The sequence below is a fragment of the Bolinopsis microptera genome, chromosome 9 (assembly GCF_026151205.1).
Source record: "Bolinopsis microptera isolate Bmic1 chromosome 9, MBARI_Bmic_1.0, whole genome shotgun sequence".
NCBI lineage: Eukaryota > Metazoa > Ctenophora > Tentaculata > Lobata > Bolinopsidae > Bolinopsis > Bolinopsis microptera.
Window position 1 is genome coordinate 15,744,274 of NC_087080.1, and position 21,827 is coordinate 15,766,100.

A 21,827-nucleotide genomic window follows, 5' to 3' on the forward strand; every position below is an offset into this window, starting at 1 on the left:
CATGTCGGAACCCCAGAGACCTAACTAAGACTCACCACAGGACACCTTGTCGGAACACAAGAGACCTAACTAACACTCACCACAGGACACCTTGTCGGAACCCCAGAGACCTAACTAAGACTCACCACAGGACACCTTGTCGGAACCCCAGAGACCTAACTAACACTCACCACAGGACACCTTGTCGGAACCCCAGAGACCTAACTAAGACTCACCACAGGACACCTTGTCGGAACCCCAGAGACCTAACTAAGACTCACCACAGGACACCTTGTCGGAACCCCAGAGGCCTAACTAAGACTCACCACAGGACACCTTGTCGGAACACCAGAGACCTAACTAACACTCACCACAGGACACCTTGTCGGAACCCCAGAGACCTAACTAAGACTCACCACAGGACACCTTGTCGGAACCCCAGAGACCTAACTAACACTCACCACAGGACACCTTGTCGGAACACCAGAGACCTAACTAACACTCACCACAGGACACCTTGTCGGAACACCAGAGACCTAACTAACACTCACCACAGGACACCTTGTCGGAACCCCAGAGACCTAACTAAGACTCACCACAGGACACCTTGTCGGAACCCCAGAGACCTAACTAAGACTCACCACAGGACACCTTGTCGGAACCCCAGAGACCTAACTAACACTCACCACAGGACACCATGTCGGAACCCCAGAGACCTAACTAAGACTCACCACAGGACACCTTGTCGGAACCCCAGAGACCTAACTAAGACTCACCACAGGACACCTTGTCGGAACACCAGAGACCTAACTAACACTCACCACAGGACACCTTGTCGGAACCCCAGAGACCTAACTAAGACTCACCACAGGACACCTTGTCGGAACCCCAGAGACCTAACTAACACTCACCACAGGACACCTTGTCGGAACACCAGAGACCTAACTAACACTCACCACAGGACACCTTGTCGGAACCCCAGAGACCTAACTAAGACTCACCACAGGACACCTTGTCGGAACCCCAGAGACCTAACTAAGACTCACCACAGGACACCTTGTCGGAACCCCAGAGACCTAACTAACACTCACCACAGGACACCTTGTCGTAACCCCAGAGACCTAACTAACACTCACCACAGGACACCATGTCGGAACCCCAGAGACCTAACTAAGACTCACCACAGGACACCTTGTCGGAACCCCAGAGACCTAACTAAGACTCACCACAGGACACCTTGTCGGAACCCAAGAGACCTAACTAAGACTCACCACAGGACACCTTGTCGGAACCCCAGAGACCTAACTAACACTCACCACAGGACACCTTGTCGGAACCCCAGAGACCTAACTAACACTCACCACAGGACACCTTGTCGGAACCCCAGAGACCTAACTAAGACTCACCACAGGACACCTTGTCGGAACCCCAGAGACCTAACTAAGACTCACCACAGGACACCTTGTCGGAACCCCAGAGACCTAACTAAGACTCACCACAGGACACCTTGTCGGAACCCCAGAGACCTAACTAACACTCACCACAGGACACCTTGTCGGAACCCCAGAGACCTAACTAACACTCACCACAGGACACCTTGTCGGAACCCCAGAGACCTAACTAACACTCACCACAGGACACCTTGTCGGAACCCCAGAGACCTAACTAACACTCACCACAGGACACCTTGTCGGAACCCCAGAGACCTAACTAACACTCACCACAGGACACCTTGTCGGAACCCCAGAGACCTAACTAACACTCACCACAGGACACCTTGTCGGAACCCCAGAGACCTAACTAACACTCACCACAGGACACCTTGTCAGAACCCCAGAGACCTAACTAACACTCACCACAGGACACCTTGTCGGAACCCCAGAGACCTAACTAACACTCACCACAGGACACCTTGTCGGAACCCCAGAGACCTAACTAACACTCACCACAGGACACCTTGTCGGAACCCCAGAGACCTAACTAACACTCACCACAGGACACCTTGTCGGAACCCCAGAGACCTAACTAACACTCACCACAGGACACCTTGTCGGAACCCCAGAGACCTAACTAAGACTCACCACAGGACACCTTGTCGGAACCCCAGAGACCTAACTAACACTCACCACAGGACACCTTGTCGGAACCCCAGAGACCTAACTAACACTCACCACAGGACACCTTGTCGGAACCCCAGAGACCTAACTAACACTCACCACAGGACACCTTGTCGGAACCCCAGAGACCTAACTAACACTCACCACAGGACACCTTGTCGGAACCCCAGAGACCTAACTAACACTCACCACAGGACACCTTGTCGGAACCCCAGAGACCTAACTAACACTCACCACAGGACACCTTGTCGGAACCCCAGAGACCTAACTAACACTCACCACAGGACACCTTGTCGGAACCCCAGAGACCTAACTAACACTCACCACAGGACACCTTGTCGGAACCCCAGAGACCTAACTAACACTCACCACAGGACACCTTGTCGGAACCCCAGAGACCTAACTAACACTCACCACAGGACACCTTGTCGGAACCCCAGAGACCTAACTAACACTCACCACAGGACACCTTGTCGGAACCCCAGAGACCTAACTAACACTCACCACAGGACACCTTGTCGGAACACCAGAGACCTAACTAACACTCACCACAGGACACCTTGTCGGAACACCAGAGACCTAACTTAGACTCAACACAGGACACCTTGTCGGAACACCAGAGACCTAACTTAGACTCAACACAGGACACCTTGTCGGAACCCCAGAGACCTAACTAACACTCACCACAGGACACCTTGTCGGAACACCAGAGACCTAACTAACACTCACCACAGGACACCTTGTCGGAACCCCAGAGACCTAACTAAGACTCACCACAGGACACCTTGTCGGAACCCCAGAGACCTAACTAACACTCACCACAGGACACCTTGTCGGAACCCCAGAGACCTAACTAACACTCACCACAGGACACCTTGTCGGAACCCCAGAGACCTAACTAACACTCACCACAGGACACCTTGTCGGAACCCCAGAGACCTAACTAACACTCACCACAGGACACCTTGTCGGAACCCCAGAGACCTAACTAACACTCACCACAGGACACCTTGTCGGAACCCCAGAGACCTAACTAACACTCACCACAGGACACCTTGTCGGAACCCCAGAGACCTAACTAACACTCACCACAGGACACCTTGTCGGAACCCCAGAGACCTAACTAACACTCACCACAGGACACCTTGTCGGAACCCCAGAGACCTAACTAACACTCACCACAGGACACCTTGTCGGAACCCCAGAGACCTAACTAACACTCACCACAGGACACCTTGTCGGAACCCCAGAGACCTAACTAACACTCACCACAGGACACCTTGTCGGAACCCCAGAGACCTAACTAACACTCACCACAGGACACCTTGTCGGAACCCCAGAGACCTAACTAACACTCACCACAGGACACCTTGTCGGAACCCCAGAGACCTAACTAACACTCACCACAGGACACCTTGTCGGAACCCCAGAGACCTAACTAACACTCACCACAGGACACCTTGTCGGAACCCCAGAGACCTAACTAACACTCACCACAGGACACCTTGTCGGAACCCCAGAGACCTAACTAACACTCACCACAGGACACCTTGTCGGAACCCCAGAGACCTAACTAACACTCACCACAGGACACCTTGTCGGAACCCCAGAGACCTAACTAACACTCACCACAGGACACCTTGTCGGAACCCCAGAGACCTAACTAACACTCACCACAGGACACCTTGTCGGAACCCCAGAGACCTAACTAACACTCACCACAGGACACCTTGTCGGAACCCCAGAGACCTAACTAACACTCACCACAGGACACCTTGTCGGAACCCCAGAGACCTAACTAACACTCACCACAGGACACCTTGTCGGAACCCCAGAGACCTAACTAAGACTCACCACAGGACACCTTGTCGGAACCCCAGAGACCTAACTAACACTCACCACAGGACACCTTGTCGGAACCCCAGAGACCTAACTAACACTCACCACAGGACACCTTGTCGGAACCCCAGAGACCTAACTAACACTCACCACAGGACACCTTGTCGGAACCCCAGAGACCTAACTAACACTCACCACAGGACACCTTGTCGGAACCCCAGAGACCTAACTAACACTCACCACAGGACACCTTGTCGGAACCCCAGAGACCTAACTAACACTCACCAAACACCAGACGTTACTAACACAACACGTCTCCTGTTTTTAATTTTAACAGTTTCAGACGTCAATTGTATTCAACAATTTTCCTTTCCCGGTCATTTTTATACCCCGACAAGGTCTTGCAAGTGTCGATTGTTGAGTTCGCATGTATTCATGGGCTGTACTGTACCTACATGTTATCAGCTATATGTAACGTTACAGTGAGAGATCAGATCCAGTGCAGGTGATAATGAATGTGCATTTAGAGACTAGATCTGAAGATCACTTGTTACCATAGTTACCATAGTTGTTACCATAGTTACCGAACAAGCAGTAATTTGCTCCAGTTAGATTGAAGCGCTGGTCACCGCACTTACACCCCATTGGCGGTTAGGAGGGTAAGGACATTTTGATTGGCTGCTGAGGACTTGGTGACGTTTTGATTGGAGGATGGAACGGTGGCGACAGTGTGATTGGAGGGTGGCGATGTAGCGGTCTTCTGATTGGCTGGGAGAGGCTGTGTGGCTGTCTGATTGGTTGTTGATGGGCTAGGAAATGTGAGTCATTGGTACGGATCTGGCGTGGATTTGGCAGGTATTATACTGAATTGTGTTCAGAGAACATTTAACATTAACCATGTGTGTTATAGTGCGGATACTGTGTCATTTCACTAATCTTGCTTCTAGTTTGATCTGTGCTTCTGTTCTGTTCTGGCCTGCCGCTCACTTTGTCACAATGACAAATCATACTTTATTACTAGAGAGTTTCGACATGCATAATTTCATCAAATATCCGTATATAATCATCATTTCATTCCTACTTTGATTTGTTACATTTGACTAAATGTTCCATGATAATATGCAAGTAACACATAGCTGCTAAATACTAAGTCGTCCGCCTAACGCAACACTGTGAAAACTCACTCAACCACATCAGTCCACACTCGATTAAACTGTCAGAGTGTCAGTGTAAACTCCCTCCCCACTAAAATCAACACAACACTCCACACAACACTTCACACACCATTTCACACAACACTCCCACCATCATCATCATCATCCTACTAGCTAGGCTTAACGACCACTGTTCTATTTTAATTGTTGCAGATTTGCACTAAGTGCGGCTCACACGCCACAACAAGAAGACTCATGATTGTTTATGTTAATGATCCGGCGTAGTGTTTGTAATTGTTATAACGATTGTGTTTGCTATGCGTGTTGTGGTGGCTGTGTTGTAGATGCAGGGTAAGTGTAGTTACACCAAATGTAACACTTTTAGTTACGGTTATTATTATAGGCACGGACACGCCGACGGACTGACCGACGGACTGACCGACGTACCGAAGTACCGACCGACGGACTGACTGACCGACGGACTGACCGACGTACGGACGGACATGATTCACAAATGCGGTCCATGCAGCTGCTCATTTTAAAATTTCCACGTGATGTTGTACAGTTCTTTAAGCCCTTCTTTTACAAAATCTCCAGATATTAGATCTGTGATTAACCTGGCCCAGTATAACATATCCACTACAAATTAGTGGATATGCAGAACAATCGTATCCCCCGCCGTGCAGTATTTACTACTGCCGGTCATTTCCTTTCCTCCATGGGTGGTCCAGTATTAATCCACGGTTCATCAAAATATTTATTTGTCGCTGAATGGCTGCAATCCTCAAATTCTTGCATTTAAAAATTTGTACGACCACTTTCAAGTTTCAAAAAAAGAATTTCCTACAAAAAATATTTAACGAAACCATTAGGCATTGCCATTATCTATAGAATACATATTTCACAATTCTATATTGCTCAATCATTCTATCAATTCAAACGACTAAGCATCCAGCTGATTGTTAACTTACCCTTTTCTGGGTACGTCCTTACAGATTACGTTTTTGTTGAGGTCACACGTGGACAGAAATGTTTTATTGACATAAAGAAATGAGAATGTCATAATAATAAGTATTGATAAGAGAATAGGTTAAAACTTTAACCAATATTTAAGACAAACTGTGAGCATGGCCCTACAATTTCCTAAGAAACGTGACAGATAAAATAACAAACCTATCGAAACCGGTCATTTACTCATTTGGACTGTTCAGAACGAAATGAAGCAGCCTATTACCACCCTGGTAGTGGAATGTAAAAGCCAGGCTGGTAACCTGTTCTATTATTAGTCTAGAATGGGTCTAAGAATTCAGGATTTAATAGTAGCTAATAAAATAGGTATTGGTCACTTGAGTACCAACCATCAAATAAAAAAGTGGGTTAAAAATTGAATTTAAAGAATTTCTATTTCTAAAGGACTGGTAAGAAAATATTTCGGAATTCTGATTGACACTATATATGTCAACAAGCCAAAAAAAAAACGTCGAAAATCATATGACTTGATATGTACACTTTCAAAATTCTAAACTGAATAAGTTCATGTTCACCTTCACAGGAAAGGGTGACATAACGAACCGCTTACAGTCTATTATAAAACAAGTTCAGTGAAGCGAAATGTCCGTTGTTCTATAACTTGGTGCAGGAAAAGATATTCCAAATTACCAAAATATTAAGGAAATTAAAAATTGCCCATTAAAAGGCCATTAGCAACGAGCTAGAAACTGCGGAAGGCCAATTATCTGTAATCAAATCAGGATCAAGCAGAATCAGTCAGTCAAAGCTAATTATATCAAGGATTTAACTCTAAAACCAATAAGTACAAGGGTCACAGAAATACTAAGTAGATCTTTATTGGTTAAGCATGCTATGACAAAAGGGAAGGCACTGAAAAATCACATTCGATCACATTTTAATACTCAAGTTCGTTGACGTGTATTGACTAGAACATAAATTAAATTAAATAGAAAGTTCTATTGAAGCGGCAAAGATGAATCTATATTATCATTTTCTCCCATACTAAATACAGTCCGCAGTTTTTTAGGGAAATGATATCTTCATTAACCACTATTTTCTGTGGGTTGCATCCGATTTCAACAAGTCTAAACGTAAAATAGCACTGACTAATTAGTATTACTTCCCATTGTGAATCCAGACCGGCGACGGTAGACATTCGACCAACTCGTAAAATCAGTATAATTGTAAAGAAAATATTTTATTTAAATGAATTGTTGTAATCTGTTCATTACTCATTTCCTTTAATCTGACAGCTGACTAGAAGACTTGCTGCTCTTGGGACTCTAGCTAAAGAGTTAAATACAGACCTTTAAAAATAGTGCTTGACCCTCGACCTGCACCAATCGCACATGTTTCGACTTTAAATGCCTTTTTATATCCCCCCCCCCCCCCCCCCCCAACAACGTTTAACAAGCTTCAACTTCAGGAATCTCCAGACAACATGGGCGAGAAGGAGAGAAGCCCAGTAAAAGGCTGACCTTCCAAGTGAGCGAGGGGGCTCCGTCACGTCACGTGACACACTCTAACCCTGGTGAGTGACCTGCAGTTGTGGAGCAGGGACAAAATGAAATCGCGGCATGTACGGAATCGCGATTTTTCCCATTATTTGCGACAAATTTTATGTATAGTTTAATATACCGCGAAATTTAATTCGCAGTATCGCGATTTTTGGCCAAAATGACCGCGAAATCCTTTTGTCCCTGCTGTGGAGTCTGGTGGGGAGTTGAGGCATATTTGTTATGACAGTAAACCCACCACCTTCCACTATTTATAGACTATCGACCGATCAAGCCTCAGAATCGCTGCCACGTTTCAAAATAGTATGCTTCACCTCCCTTACCTGGGGACCCCAGGCTATTATGTTCATAAACATTTGGCGGAATGACAGGCTGAGCGCGGCCCAGTAACACCTCCCCACCCAGATACGTGTCGATAGTGAGGCAGATAAGTCGTGTATATCTTGTGACTTATAGAGCGTGTAGCTGGTTACTACACTCGGATATATTAATTGTGAACAGAGAGTTATATCTAACTTATCATATCTTACTATATATAAAGCGAGACGATATATATATATATGGATCCGTGCCATTTTACTGACACCACGGCATCAACTTTAACGCGACTTTCCGCAAAAACCGTAAAAGATATACAACTGAAACCTTTTTGACTGGGTCAAATGCTTTAATGGCCTTCAAATCAGCATGAAGAAATACAAAATTGGCCAAGGAATAAGAATTTTAGTGCCCAAAATTTGGACTCCCAAGTGGTGTCAAAAACGCGAATTAAATAGGTAATAATTATTTTAGTCTCTCGAGTCTTGACACCACTTTTATTTAGGGTTAGACGGGATCCTGCTAGTTCAAATTAGTTTACAAGCGGGGTTGATTAATCGTCTTAAAGTATACAAACAGTATTAGGCATGATACCACGAAATATTTTAGCAACAGTTATTAAAAGTTATCCAAAGTGTATATAACTTGTACAATATAATTAAACTTTGGACAATGTAATTTAGACGGTTGGTTACTAATCAAAGCTTAACAATTTCGCACCATATTAAATATTCCTATCATAAGGCATCTTCTCGTAATTCTAGCTTGAATTTACCATGATCCGTCTCGTTCATAACGGGGAACATTGCTTATAGTCTTAATTCATATACGGCACATGTAATTAAATCCACGATAAAAAGGGTGTGTCTAGTTAGACATATACAATCGGAGTAACCTTAAACTGACATATTCGATAATTTTGTACAATTCGAACCAGACTTTATCGAATATATGCGTGAATGCTCATGCTAACAAGAACTGGATATAGACAGACTGATTATCAAAAGTTGAATTTTGGCCCGAATAACAACCGTACGTTTTCCGCTTTTGTGAAGCAACATTCCATCAGGTAAAAAATTAACCGAATTTGTGCCAATGACAGTACCAATTCTATTTATGGTATTACAATTTTAAGATATTGCGCTGAAAAGGAATATCTCGTAATCTTTTAAATTTGAAGTGATGAAAAGTCAGTTCTCAATTTTAAAACTATTTTCAACAAATATATTACGTATTTCAGGGTTCCGGTCACGATTGAGTCAATCCACTCCAAACCTGATGGACAAAGATGGACACGGTACGAAACAACACTTTTACAATACACATCTCAAAATAAGCCTTTTAAAAACAATTTTTGTCGCTGAGAATTAGATAGTTTAATTAACAAAACATGTAATAACGCAACCATATCGTGGTCACGACAAAAACAAGCTGCCAGCCAATTAAAGTTGCTTTTTTTTGCTTTATTAGCGCTAGAACGCAAGTCAGATTAATTGTATGATAGCCCTGGGAAGAGCTGATGATCAAAACATTTAAATAATTAATTTAATTACATTCCGACGTAAACTTTGTCTCCATTTAAGCAAATTAGACCAATTACCAATAATCAAACGTCTAATTAACACTTCCTTGTTACAGGTTTGTCCACTAAGAAGCTTCAGTCGGGGCTGAAGAAGCTAACAGGTCGCTGGAAGGGAAGTCAGACCGATAATAAGATGGAGAGTGCCTACTCTGAAACCAACATATCCGCTATTCCGCATTATGGTGAGTACAATGTATGGAGTATAACCGCATTATGGTGAGTACAATGTATGGAGTATAACCGCATTATGGTGAGTACAATGTATGAAGTATAACCGCATTATGGTGAGTACAATGTATGAAGTATAACTGCATTATGGTAAGTACAATGTATGTAGTATAACCGCATTATGGTGAGTACAATGTATGAAGTATAACCGCATTATGGTGAGTACAATGTATGAAGTATAACTGCATTATGGTGAGTACAATGTATGGAGTATAACCGCATTTTGGTGAGTACAACGTATGAAGTATAACCGCATTATGGTGAGTACAATGTATGAGTATAACCGCATTATGGTGAGTACAATGTATGAGTATAACCGCATTATGGTGAGTACAATGTATGAGTATAACCGCATTATGGTAAGTACAATGTATGAGTATAACCGCACTATGGTGAGTACAATTTATGAGTATAACCGCATTATGGTGAATACAATGTATGAAGTATAACCGCATTATGGTGAGTACAATGTATGAAGTATAACCGTATTATGGTGAGTACAATGTATGAGTATAACCGCATTATGGTGAGTACAATGTATGAGTATAACCGCATTATGGTGAATACAATGTATTAAGTATAACCGCATTTTGGTGAGTACAATGTATGAGTATAACCGCACTATGGTGAGTACAATGTATGGAGTATAACCGCATTATGATGAGTAGAATGTATGAGTATAACCGCATTATAGTGAGTACGATGTATGAAGTATAACCGCATTATGGTGAGTACAATACTAAACTTAATGTAAAGTTGATCAAATTTACCAAATACCGAAAGGGGACGCCGCTTTTTTGATTGAATATTTTAATTGCAGTGAGTAACAAAGCGGTTCGAACAAAACGTGTAAATAAAATTAGATTGGCAATTCAGCGTGATAGCTTAGCTGGATTTTGAATTTTTGTTGAATCAAATAAAACTTGGCATGGGAATAGAAACGGAGTCCTGAGAAATTTCACATTAATTGTGCAGGAATGTTCTGAGCTAAGCAGATATGGGACCTAAAAACAGCATATAATTACTCCAGATTCTCCATGGGCTAGGGTTGGGCAAGTAGATGGGAGCCCAGCTCAGGTAAAGACGGATAAAGACACAATAAACCCAGTTACAAGGGTACTTGAAACTCTCTGTTCAACTTCACTGAAATTGACAAGTCTACAATAGTCCATTCTCATAGTTGTAGAACTAGAACCATAGGAATCTTCAAAGAGTTGAACTGTAAGTTGGCTTGTTTAGTTTGAGGTGAAATACGTGGCACGTGATATTGCTGTGTCAGCCAGTGCCACAACGGGTCATTTGTTGTGCTATTTTACTTTATACGCACTCATCAGTTAAGCTATGCTTCTATAGTGGTACGAACATGAAGATTCATTAACATTGGGGAATGTTACGTCGTTATGTGAATTCTATTCGTTAAGCTTATGAGGTATGTGCTAGCATTAAATGTTGAGATGCTGGGAAAACTGGCAGCAGAAATTGACACAAGCATTAAATTTTCAACTTTCGTAAGAATTGAACAAGCGTATAAAAACTGGAAAGAACAAAGAGAATTGCACATTAAATGCCACATGTGTACCATCAAGTGGTGTTGCGGTGTTAAACTTTTCAAGCGATAACATTCGTAATTCATTGGCACCACGGTATGCCTTCCACTGCCTTTCACATGTGAGTTTATTCCAACCGATGAAAGCTATAATGTGAGCAGAGCCTTATGCTCTAAGAGAAAAACTTATGAAATGTAAATATTTCCTCATCATTTCACTTGCAAAGCTTATGAAATGTAAATATTTCCTCATCATTTCAGCTTTATATAAACTGTTGAAAAAATAATGGACACATTTTTGTAAATATCTTTACAATGGAGCTGGCGTTTTACAGGTTAGACTAAGAATATAGGGAAATGTTGTAAAAATGCAGCAATCAGTAAGAATTATACGTCGGATGTGCCAGATACAGTGTCAACAATTATAATCAGTAGAAATTAATTTTGCTTATCTTGTTGATGAGCATGGAGCACATGATTCAAAGAATAAGATGTTCTTCAAATCCCGTTACTTTTAATCAAGTTGAATTAATACCTTACCGCAGAATGTTAATCGGGCTTCAAGTGTACGAAAAACTGAAAATGTTAAAAATTATAAGAAAAGTTGAAGAATTTCTTCAAATTGTAGCCAGCTTGCATTCAAAATAAAGGTTGTCAAGGTATCAACAATTTTGGCCTTAAATATTGCTTTGTGAACGGCTATGTGCGTACTGTCTTATACACGAATAAAAAAGCAAAATAATATGTTTTTATTGATGCAGGTCGTGAATTTGTGCGTGACACTTTATTTGATGCATTAACAATGTTAACGTTAACGAAATAATTACTTAATTTAAAATGACAAAGGCATAGTTTAGGCTTAACTTGTGGGCTCAAACGCACGTGCAGTCGCTCGCTATATCCTTCATTAAACCCAGCTATAATACAGATTCTACGGAAACATGGGCTACGGAAACATGGGCTAATAGTGATGATCGAGTCTGAAATATGACACTCAGCCCTAGCCAGACTGCTGACATCAGTCCACAATCCACTAAAAAGCCGTAAAGCTAAAAAAATTGCAATAGTCTAGAGAAAAAGCGACACGGTTCCTTATCGAACACTGCAAACTAAACTACCAACTTAACAAATATAAGCCGACTACTATCCCTAAAAATTGTCCATTGTCCATGCTGCCTCATGGAAGAGGAGGCAATGAATCACTTGGTTGATCAGTGCCCAAAGTGGTCTTTCCAACGAGGAGGATACTTTGACTCCTTTTATCTTAGTGTGACAGACATATAGTGGGAATCACACTGGAAACAGCTACTCACTTCCAAGGATTATTTGCCTCATAAACGCGTCGAAATAATTCACCAAATGTGGAAAAACCTAAAAGTTTAACTTTTACTTTCCACATACACACTGCACAGGGCTCCAATGCTCTATTTTATAATAGTGGTTATTTTGACCATGACCCCAGCCCACTACAAAGAAGAAAAAGAAAATTTTGGAATTGATATTGATGTTAATATAATCGATAATGCGATAATTGTTAAATCTTGTAAATTATATGAAGGAATTTGTAGCTTAATATGTATATAAGATTAACACGATATCAGAAATGGTTTTCAAAAATACCAGTAGAACACGAAGCCTGCCAAATATTTAAACAATCCTTCCGATAAAAATAGGCAACAAATGCGATCAGCCTCATTTCGCGCGATTCCAATTGCAACAGTCAATAGAAATGGCATAATATTATAGAGTTATAGTCACAATTAATCGCACCTAGTCAACTCCAGCACTTTTAACACCAGAATAAAGCAAATGATTTGAGAATGCGGATAACACTAAACCCTGAGTAATTCCTGGTGGTGTCATAGGTTCTATCTGTTGAACAGTCTCAACGTTACAAGCCATTAATGGCACGGAATTACAAAATATGCACAAGTTGGGAGAGTTGACAGCATAGGATTGTAATCACGACATTTAGACATTTAAGTCATTTAACAGAACGTTGTATACCACGAACAAGAATCGTAAGAGAGAAATGTCCCCCCGAATGTCTTATCAAACAAAAACTCACCCCCAACAACGGTCATATCGCAAAATATCCAGATTCAAACACAAGGAAATATTTTTCAATAATTGAGACAAATAACGTATAGGAATTTAAATTCTGCTCCACAGTCCACAGGTAACAAGTAATTGTCCAGGCCGTCAACACACCAGCACAACACATACTCTCCCTTTTTCTCTAGCTGACAGCAGTCCTATTCAGAGATGCAGACAAGGAACCATGAAATATTAGCAACAAACACAGGTGTGCACTGGGTAGTACAAAAGCTTGACGAGCTCTGTTCAGATCCTATCAGCAAAGTGAGAATAATACGCTGACACGATCAAACACTTGAGTACACTAGCTCAACTTTCCTGCAATTGAAGGGTAAGCCACTGCACAGCTCTACACAGTTCTACACAGTTCTACACAGTTCTACACAGTTCTACACAGTTCTACACAGTTCTACACAGTTCTACACAGTTCTACATGTTCTACACAGTTCTACACAGTTCTACACAGTTCTACACAGTTCTACACAGTTCTACACAGTTCTACATAGTTCTACACAGTTCTACACAGTTCTACACAGTTCTACATAGTTCTACACAGTTCTACACAGTTCTACACAGTTCTACACAGTTCTACACAGTTCTACACAGTTCTACACAGTTCTACACAGTTCTACACAGTTCTACATGCAGTTCTACACAGTTCTACATGCAGTTCTACACAGTTCTACACAGTTCTACACAGTTCTACATAGTAGGGGTTCAAAATGCCTGGTACACTGACTAGACCTGCTAATAGGGATATCTATTTATAAAAAGATAAACAGCATTAACAGGCTCGTAAACGGACAGTGACCGGCAAGTTACCGGTTGCGGCTCGATGTCCAAGTCATTAACACGATCAATAAGATGATTGTCACTGCACGCACTGACAGGCCACTTACAAACGGAAGTGAAGCAAGTTGTACAGGATCGGAATTTAGAGCAAGAGTTAGAGCATACCGTCAACTCTTAACGAGTTTTTTTAACAAGTCTAGTTCATTATTGTAGGCTGAAACAATTCAGTTTTTGTGGGTACTAAACAGCAAATAGCTCATTTTTATGTGTGCAAAGTGTGCAAAGAGCACGCTATGATAAATAGACGAGAAAAAAAGAAAAATTTTCAATTGTCGAGTGGTGAGATATGTAGATATATTAGATAATTTGACAATACTTTATGCCAGCGCTCCAAGAGCCTGCCATTATTGTGATAATGTATTTTTGGGTTTTCCGATGGCGATACACGACACAATTGCCTGACAATATTTTATATTCGCGTCATCATTCTGTTATATTCGCACTCTCGTTAGTATTCGTGTATGCGTGAACTCATTAAGTATTCAACATCGCGGAGATTATAGAAAAAATAGATGCCAAAAAGTAAAAACGGGTTGCAGACAACGAATAACCTGAGTGTGGGAAATATCGATTTTGTGCGGATAGCACACCGACATTCCAGATAGAGGAGGTGGTAGCGGTTTAATATATTTTATCTAAATACTATTTATAGCTTATACCCACTGCATGGATTTTCGAAAGGAGTATGAAATATTTAGCTAAGAGTGACACTTTTGTCAAGCTAATACCCAACTTAATTCCCATTCATTGTACTTTCTTGAGCTATAAAATCGTTTAGATGCTGAGGCCAGGATGTTAAATGGTGTTCATCAGCAAATAATTCAGGTCACTATTAACGTGACAGGTCACGTGACAGGTCACTATATTAACGTGACAGCTCTGCAGTAAGTTAAACATGTCTGCTAACTCTATTTAGGACTAATCTGAACGTTCTAAATTTCGGATGCAACCAACACTAAGAAACATGTCCTTTTTGTAAAATTCTTTTAAAAATATCGGGTAAATACTGCCCTTACCGAATAATACGACCATTTTGCTCCAATTCGCCATTATTTAGTCGCTCCAATTTAGTCATTATAAGAAGAGAATCATCCTCAGTGAATCTGTAAACTTTAGAGCACTAATAAACTCATTTCAGATTTAGAGTTCCCGAGTTCGAGCGAACAACTGATTAGTACAGTGCACGAGGAGTTCAACTCACAGCAGGAGAAGAATCATGTCAAACGCATCTACGATGGTAAGCTTACCTTTCATGAATATTGAACAAACTCAATGAAGTATTGAACGATTATGCGTATCACACAAAACCCACTGTGCGATTATTTGTTGGTTATCATTAAAACATTAACCATGGCGCGAACCTTAAATAAAGGACGCAATTAATGTAGACGATAAAATACGGCACAAAATCGTTTCCGCATAACTAATACCTAAATACCGGCGGCATAATATCAAAAAAGTACAAATAACCGACAAAATAGAGTACAGACAGTAAAAGTAAAGAAGTAAGAAATTTAATTCTCAAGAAAGTTTCTCACCTTGTTACCCTGTCTGTCCAGACTGGAAGGACCTACGGAGGGGGGTCAAGTACCAGGTACCAGAGGAATTCTCCTTGTTTTGGGTCGTTCTTGGCATATCTCCAAACAAGCGCTTCAAGATCAAACTCTACTTCGATCCTGATAGAAGACAGTGAGATTATTTTAATGATTGTAGAGAACGTTTGGGTTTCAGTATAAAAACTCGATAAAGGATGACATCCCCTTATCAATACATGAAATGGGTTTACATGGCTTGTGATTTTGAAAATCCCTGACTAGATCATGACTTTCTAATAATACAACATAATAAATTTAATAATATAATAAACCTTGTTTCAGGGTTTACATAAGCTGGGACACGCAAGTGGGTTGTATAACCTACTTTGACGGGATCAGAACTTATAAGATAGAGTGTGAGTATATTTAATCAATTAAATAGTTAATTATTTGAATAATTGATTAAATAAATAAATTATTAATATAAAGTTAGAAAATATAAGCAGTGTTATAGTAACGGTGGAGTATTCACATTAAGTATTATGGGTAGACTGCCGCTGTACAGTGTAAATTATTTACAACTGCAGACTTTCGGTCGGGTCAGTTCCTGTTTGTGGGTATCCGCTCTCTCTCAGATATCAGATCTGTATCTAGACACAATTAATGAACAATCAGTTGCCATAGTATAAGAAACTTACAAACTTTGCGAATATTACTTATGAGAATATTTATCGTTGCAATGCCGTTGCAATGACGTCACGACAGTGAATGACATCACACACGTACATTAACGACGACAGTAGATCATATTCAGTCCACTCTCAAGGTTCCAGCTGCCCAGGCATACACCGTAACAATTCGTTCTAAGGATACGACAAATCAGAGCGTTTCTATTAAGATCATCATATTTGTATTTATTTCTTGTTTTTCAAAAGTACTCTTTCCATCTTATTCTCAGGACTCAGCACAATTTCTAAATTCTTAGACCAATAGACAACGAGACACAACTACAACCAAAACACTGTAACGTCAGCAGATCTACATTATTTAAGTTTTGGAAAAACATTCCTTGAAGTTGTCTCAAACGTTTCAGGTATGACAACTATCGAGCGGCAAGACATTTGGAGTATGACGGTGACCCGGGAGAAGACTCTCCAAATTTCCTGTAACTTCGAGCCAGTGGCTCAATGGAAACTAATATCTGATCAAAACCTACTTTGTGTCCAGCCTATACGATTTGGGGGGAAGTACTTCCTTACTGCTAGAGGTGGGTCCGTCTGGATTTCAACAATTGTGTCACCAGGGGATCTCACTTTCTGTATAATTCCCTGTCTCGAATTAAGAAATTAAGTGATGTGTATTCTGGTGGGGAGGTGAAACATATCTTTTTGACACACGAAGGAAATTAACCAATTAGCTTCTACTATCGACCAATCAACGTTTGATTCTGGGGTTTGATTATCAAACTGCAGAATCAGAAAAATATGCCTCACCTCCCCACCAGAATCCACACATATTATCCAACCAACATAAAAACAGGTTGGAAATATTATCTAACAAAACACTCCCCCAGACGGTCTCCCGCCACGACCCCTTCAGAACAGTAACTCCCGGCTCCGCCAGGGGATATCCATGGTGGAATTAGACAGATCCAGCAGTAACAACACTACTGATAGTGTGGCAAGTAGTGAGGAATATAGTCTGCACTTATCTGATACGCAGTTTGCGTCCTATGATGAGGCTACTATTAAGTTTAACAGGTAAAAGAGGGTAAAAACGGATATAACACAACTACCAGACGGGTAGAGTCTAGTTAAGTTTGTAAATAGTTAAGTTTGTAAATAGTTAAGTTTTTAAATAGTTAAGTCTGTAAAAAGTTAAGTTTGTAAATAGTTGAGTCTGTAAAAAGTTAAGTTTGTAAATAGTTGAGTTTGTAAATAGTTAAGTTTGTAAAAAGTGAAGTCTGTATAAAAAGTTAAGTTTGTAAATAGTTGAGTTTGTAAATAGTTAAGTTTGTAAATAGCTAAGTCTGTAAAAGTTAAGTTTATAAATAGTCGAGTCTGTAAAAAGTTAAGTATGTAAATGTTTTATTGAACCATGATGCTATCTATTGAGCGAGTACGAGTAGTAATCTTACTTAAATTGGATTTCAATAAATAAAGATACGATTTATGGTTACGCCATGAGGTCATTGATTCAATTATTTTCAGCATGCACGATTTAAAGGACCATTACCATTCGAGCGTACCGACTTCTTCTCACAACGGAAATAATCACAAAACCGCTGTGACACCCTCTGACCTAAACAAGATACGTATCCTGAACAGTGACGATCTTCCAGTCAACAACATCCACGATCTCCCTCAAACGAACACTTATCAAATTCAGAACAGTAACCATTTTAATAACAACAGTAACCAACCCCCCAGTATCTACAAGGACACGAGTTTACAGAGATTGGAAAACAGGGTTAGAAGTGGATCTGGCGAAAACACGCAGGAAATGACGAAGGTTAGTACTTTTTTTTCAGCTCACGAATTAGTTGTGAGAAATTGTATGCACCTTTTTTGTTGATCGAATTTTTGTAATGATTGAATAATTTTCTTAACTTTCTTTAAAACACTTTCTCTGTAAACAATATTTACAGGTCAAGCAGCTTTCCAATGATTTGGTATCCCTAATAAGTCAGCTGGAGTCAGATTTTAGAGAAAACGAAAATTCTTTCAAGCAGAAAATCAAAAGTAGGCTTATTAATTAAGTGACTCAATATCATGATATTAAATTATTAACAAAAGTCACTAATGGTCGTCGTTTATTAGACACCCTTTCTCGAAACAAAATGCTGTCAGATCACGACAATATGATAAATAGGTTGGAGGACTTTGCCGCTTCGACGCTCCGCGCAAACTATCGAAGTCATACTTATTACTTCGCATCAAAGAGAGATCGTTGACGAGATCGTTGCTTTGTTAATTCGCAGAGCAACGATCTGGAAAGGTTGACATCGTTAATCAAATAAATAGGCTATTATTATATAAATCACCCTCACGTGCACATCAGCTAACAGCCGTACTATTCCAGCACTGGACGTACTCTCCCGGAACATGGTACAGACCCTGAAGACAATGCAACGCGAGAGCAGGGACTCTAAAGCTGATATGAAGCGACGGGAAGCAGATCAGATGAACAGTACCATAGCGTTGGAGGACAGGATCACTGGGATTGAGGATGTTCTTAACGGGTAAACCACTTTTCAGTTTCCTCTAAATCTAATGACTCTATTCTTTAACTTTTATGACTGAATAGTGAATATCCCTGAATGTGAATATTGATTTTTTTAAACATTTAAATTTGTAAGATTTAGATGCGTTTGAAACCAATAGCATATGTCTCAAAATTGGTTACTGATCCATCTATCAGACATCATTATTCATTAATTTATCATGACCAGGTATGGTAAATATATTGATATTCGATTTACAGATCAGAATATAACAGCATGGCGGACGGATTTACCGACGTCATCCAGCAGTTCATGGAGACTGACGGTTTCAGAACTCCGTCCCGCCCCAAAAACACGCTCCCGAATTTTAAAAAGCAGATGGAGGACTTCACCACAGAAGTTAACGAGAAAATTAAATCTCTGAACAAGCGAATGAAGATTGATCAATCATCGATGGTTAAAGAAATAAACTTTATCAAGACCACGGTAGAGCAGTTCGGAGAAAGAACTCAGACAATCCTTTTGGAGTTGGAGTCGGGGGTAAACTCGTGCGCAGAAGAAAACAGACACCTCAATACAAAACTGGCAGATGCAGCCCAGGGTAACGAGGATAACTTCACCCGGGTGCAGGACCAACTTAACGCTTTCGATTTGAAGCTGAACAGCTTGGACGGTGCAATAGAGGAGCTGGAAGAAAAACAGGTATCGGTTTTAAGATAACGTATAACCGTGGTAGAGTGGGTTTATTTTGGATAGATGGCGTGAATTTCGTTATTGTTTCCTCATTTTATGGTAAAAATAGTGAGATTGTGAACATACAGACTAAATATAAATATTCCATCTTCAACATGATAAGAGTAGTAAACTACTTTCTTAAAGTTAAAGTTCCAGCAGTTGTTAGAGGCAGTGCCAGCTGAAGTACACTACACGACTGTAGATGATCTGAGCGATGTGGCACACTTTGGGAGTGGTGGTGAGGGTAAGAGAAGAGTCAGTGGTCTACCTGCTATTCAGGTTCGTTTAATTAAATCTAGAGGGAGAGTGGTTAAGGTGGTTAACTCGAAGGTGCTAGATAGAAACTAGATAAGTTTGAAATTCTGAATATATGCTGTTTTTGAAGCATAATAATGTTAATAATTATGTTAATACTTAATAATATTGTGAAGGATTATGTATGTATATTGTATGTTGTATACGGGAATAATAGATTTACATTTACGAGATGTCCCCAACTAGGCCGAGGAGTTGGCATACTTTTCATTTTATTGTAGCTAAATTACTTTATTTCGGTTCAAAGGACTGAGATGATGATAATAATTGGAAACTTCTGATTCTAGCATCATGTCTCCTTCAGGAAGAAAACAGATTGGAAGACCTAGAGAAGACCTGCAGAGATTTAATGGAACAGATGAACTTACAAAATAAGCAGATAGAACTGCTGAGGGAGGAGAACTTTGCGTTTAGGAGCCAACTTAGAGGGGATTTGGGTGAGACTAAACTCAAAACTCCGATTCGTTGCTAAATCCTCTTTGTCAAATTATGTAGAATGATCTGGTTTAATCGTGATTCGTGTACTGTTATTGATCTCATATAATGATTCTTTCACGATAATTTCTGATTGCTTTCATGAAAGAATTAGTATAAGATATACTGAGTTATTACTTATTAACGTGCTTAGTCGAGCCTTGTTTTGAGCGTGTAATAGATTTTCGAGTCTTTGCTCCTTCTCCGAATATTTGTAATTATCTATTATAATTATCTATCATAATTTCAGGGTTAAGCTCATAATTATCTATCATAATTTCAGCTCATAATTATCTATCATAATTATCTATCATAATTTCAGGGTTAAGTTCCCCGGTGAAAGAAGATGCTGTTCCAACAGAAAACATGACTATTGAAGGACAAAAAGACAGCGAAGAGGAGGATTTGTTATCTAATACTCTGGAACTGTCCACTACAGATCCCTCAGTTTCCAGACATTGAGAGATCTGAATATTTTAGAGATTTGAATAAAACGGATTGCCACGTGGTATTTCCACGTGGTCATATGGTGGATCTCCACAATACTACTGGTGCCGTCTGTTTTTATTTTGTAACACGGCGTCGAGATGGCATTTCACCTGGCAAAGACAAAGACTAAAATCGTCCAGTTAAATTCCATTACTTATCTTAAAAGGATTGTTATAGCGGGTCTCTCGAAGAGTAACTAGAGTTAGTGAGAGCTCTAATAGACATTATTACTTGTGCATACAAGACCTTAGACCACTGGAGGACCTTGCATTATGTAATGGCATACGTTGTGGAGCCTCGTTATGACCTTCATGCGTATAATTTGATTATTTTACCGAGTTTTCTGAGCTAGATCGAGTGGACCATAAAGGGGTTCTCTGTAATTATGAAGTGATTAAGAAGTATACAAATAGACAGAAAAAATCGTGATTGCAAATTTGGTTTTGTTTCATGTTATTGAGGAATAATGCGGATTGATGAACTTGTTGAACATAAGATTTTTGTAATTTTGTATTTTGATTTTTTAAAATCTATTATTTTTGTAATTGTACTGACTTATTTTCGAGATGCGTATAAAGAGTTTCTAAAAATAGTTTGTGAAGCATATGACACTTTTAACTTTTTTACTCTACAAGTCTGAAATCACGCTTGTTAAGCAATTATAGATGAGGTTTTAAACCACCAAACCCAACTCATAACCACATCCGCTTCTAATTACACATAGCTACAACTTGTAGTACAAGTGTAATAAAACAACCTATATCCACGAATATATCCTCCTAAGTTCTAATAAATCCACAACATGCCACAATTAGC

General features: G+C 40.3%; 1 protein-coding gene across 3 annotated transcripts; it reads left to right on the plus strand.

Moving 5' to 3' along the window:
• Positions 1–4,739: 4,739 nt before the first annotated feature.
• Positions 4,740–21,616, plus strand: LOC134820456 (uncharacterized). Of its 3 annotated transcripts, none has more exons than XM_063830840.1 (17): positions 4,740–4,790; positions 5,303–5,440; positions 7,527–7,631; positions 9,176–9,232; positions 9,574–9,699; positions 15,379–15,477; positions 15,800–15,929; positions 16,118–16,191; positions 16,869–17,042; positions 17,349–17,535; positions 17,986–18,286; positions 18,423–18,516; positions 18,857–19,016; positions 19,259–19,700; positions 19,878–20,012; positions 20,353–20,485; positions 20,845–21,616. In XM_063830840.1, the coding sequence occupies exons 2-17, from the start codon at positions 5,434–5,436 to the stop codon at positions 20,982–20,984; spliced, it is 2,364 nt and encodes a 787-aa protein (XP_063686910.1). In that variant the 5' UTR covers positions 4,740–4,790; positions 5,303–5,433; the 3' UTR covers positions 20,985–21,616. The 3 variants fall into 3 exon arrangements, with proteins under 3 accessions (XP_063686910.1, XP_063686912.1, XP_063686911.1); XM_063830842.1 differs by having other exon boundaries at positions 4,764–4,790; positions 19,893–20,012; positions 20,845–21,614; XM_063830841.1 differs by lacking the exon at positions 4,740–4,790 and having other exon boundaries at positions 5,284–5,440; positions 19,890–20,012; positions 20,845–21,614.
• Positions 21,617–21,827: the final 211 nt, after the last annotated feature.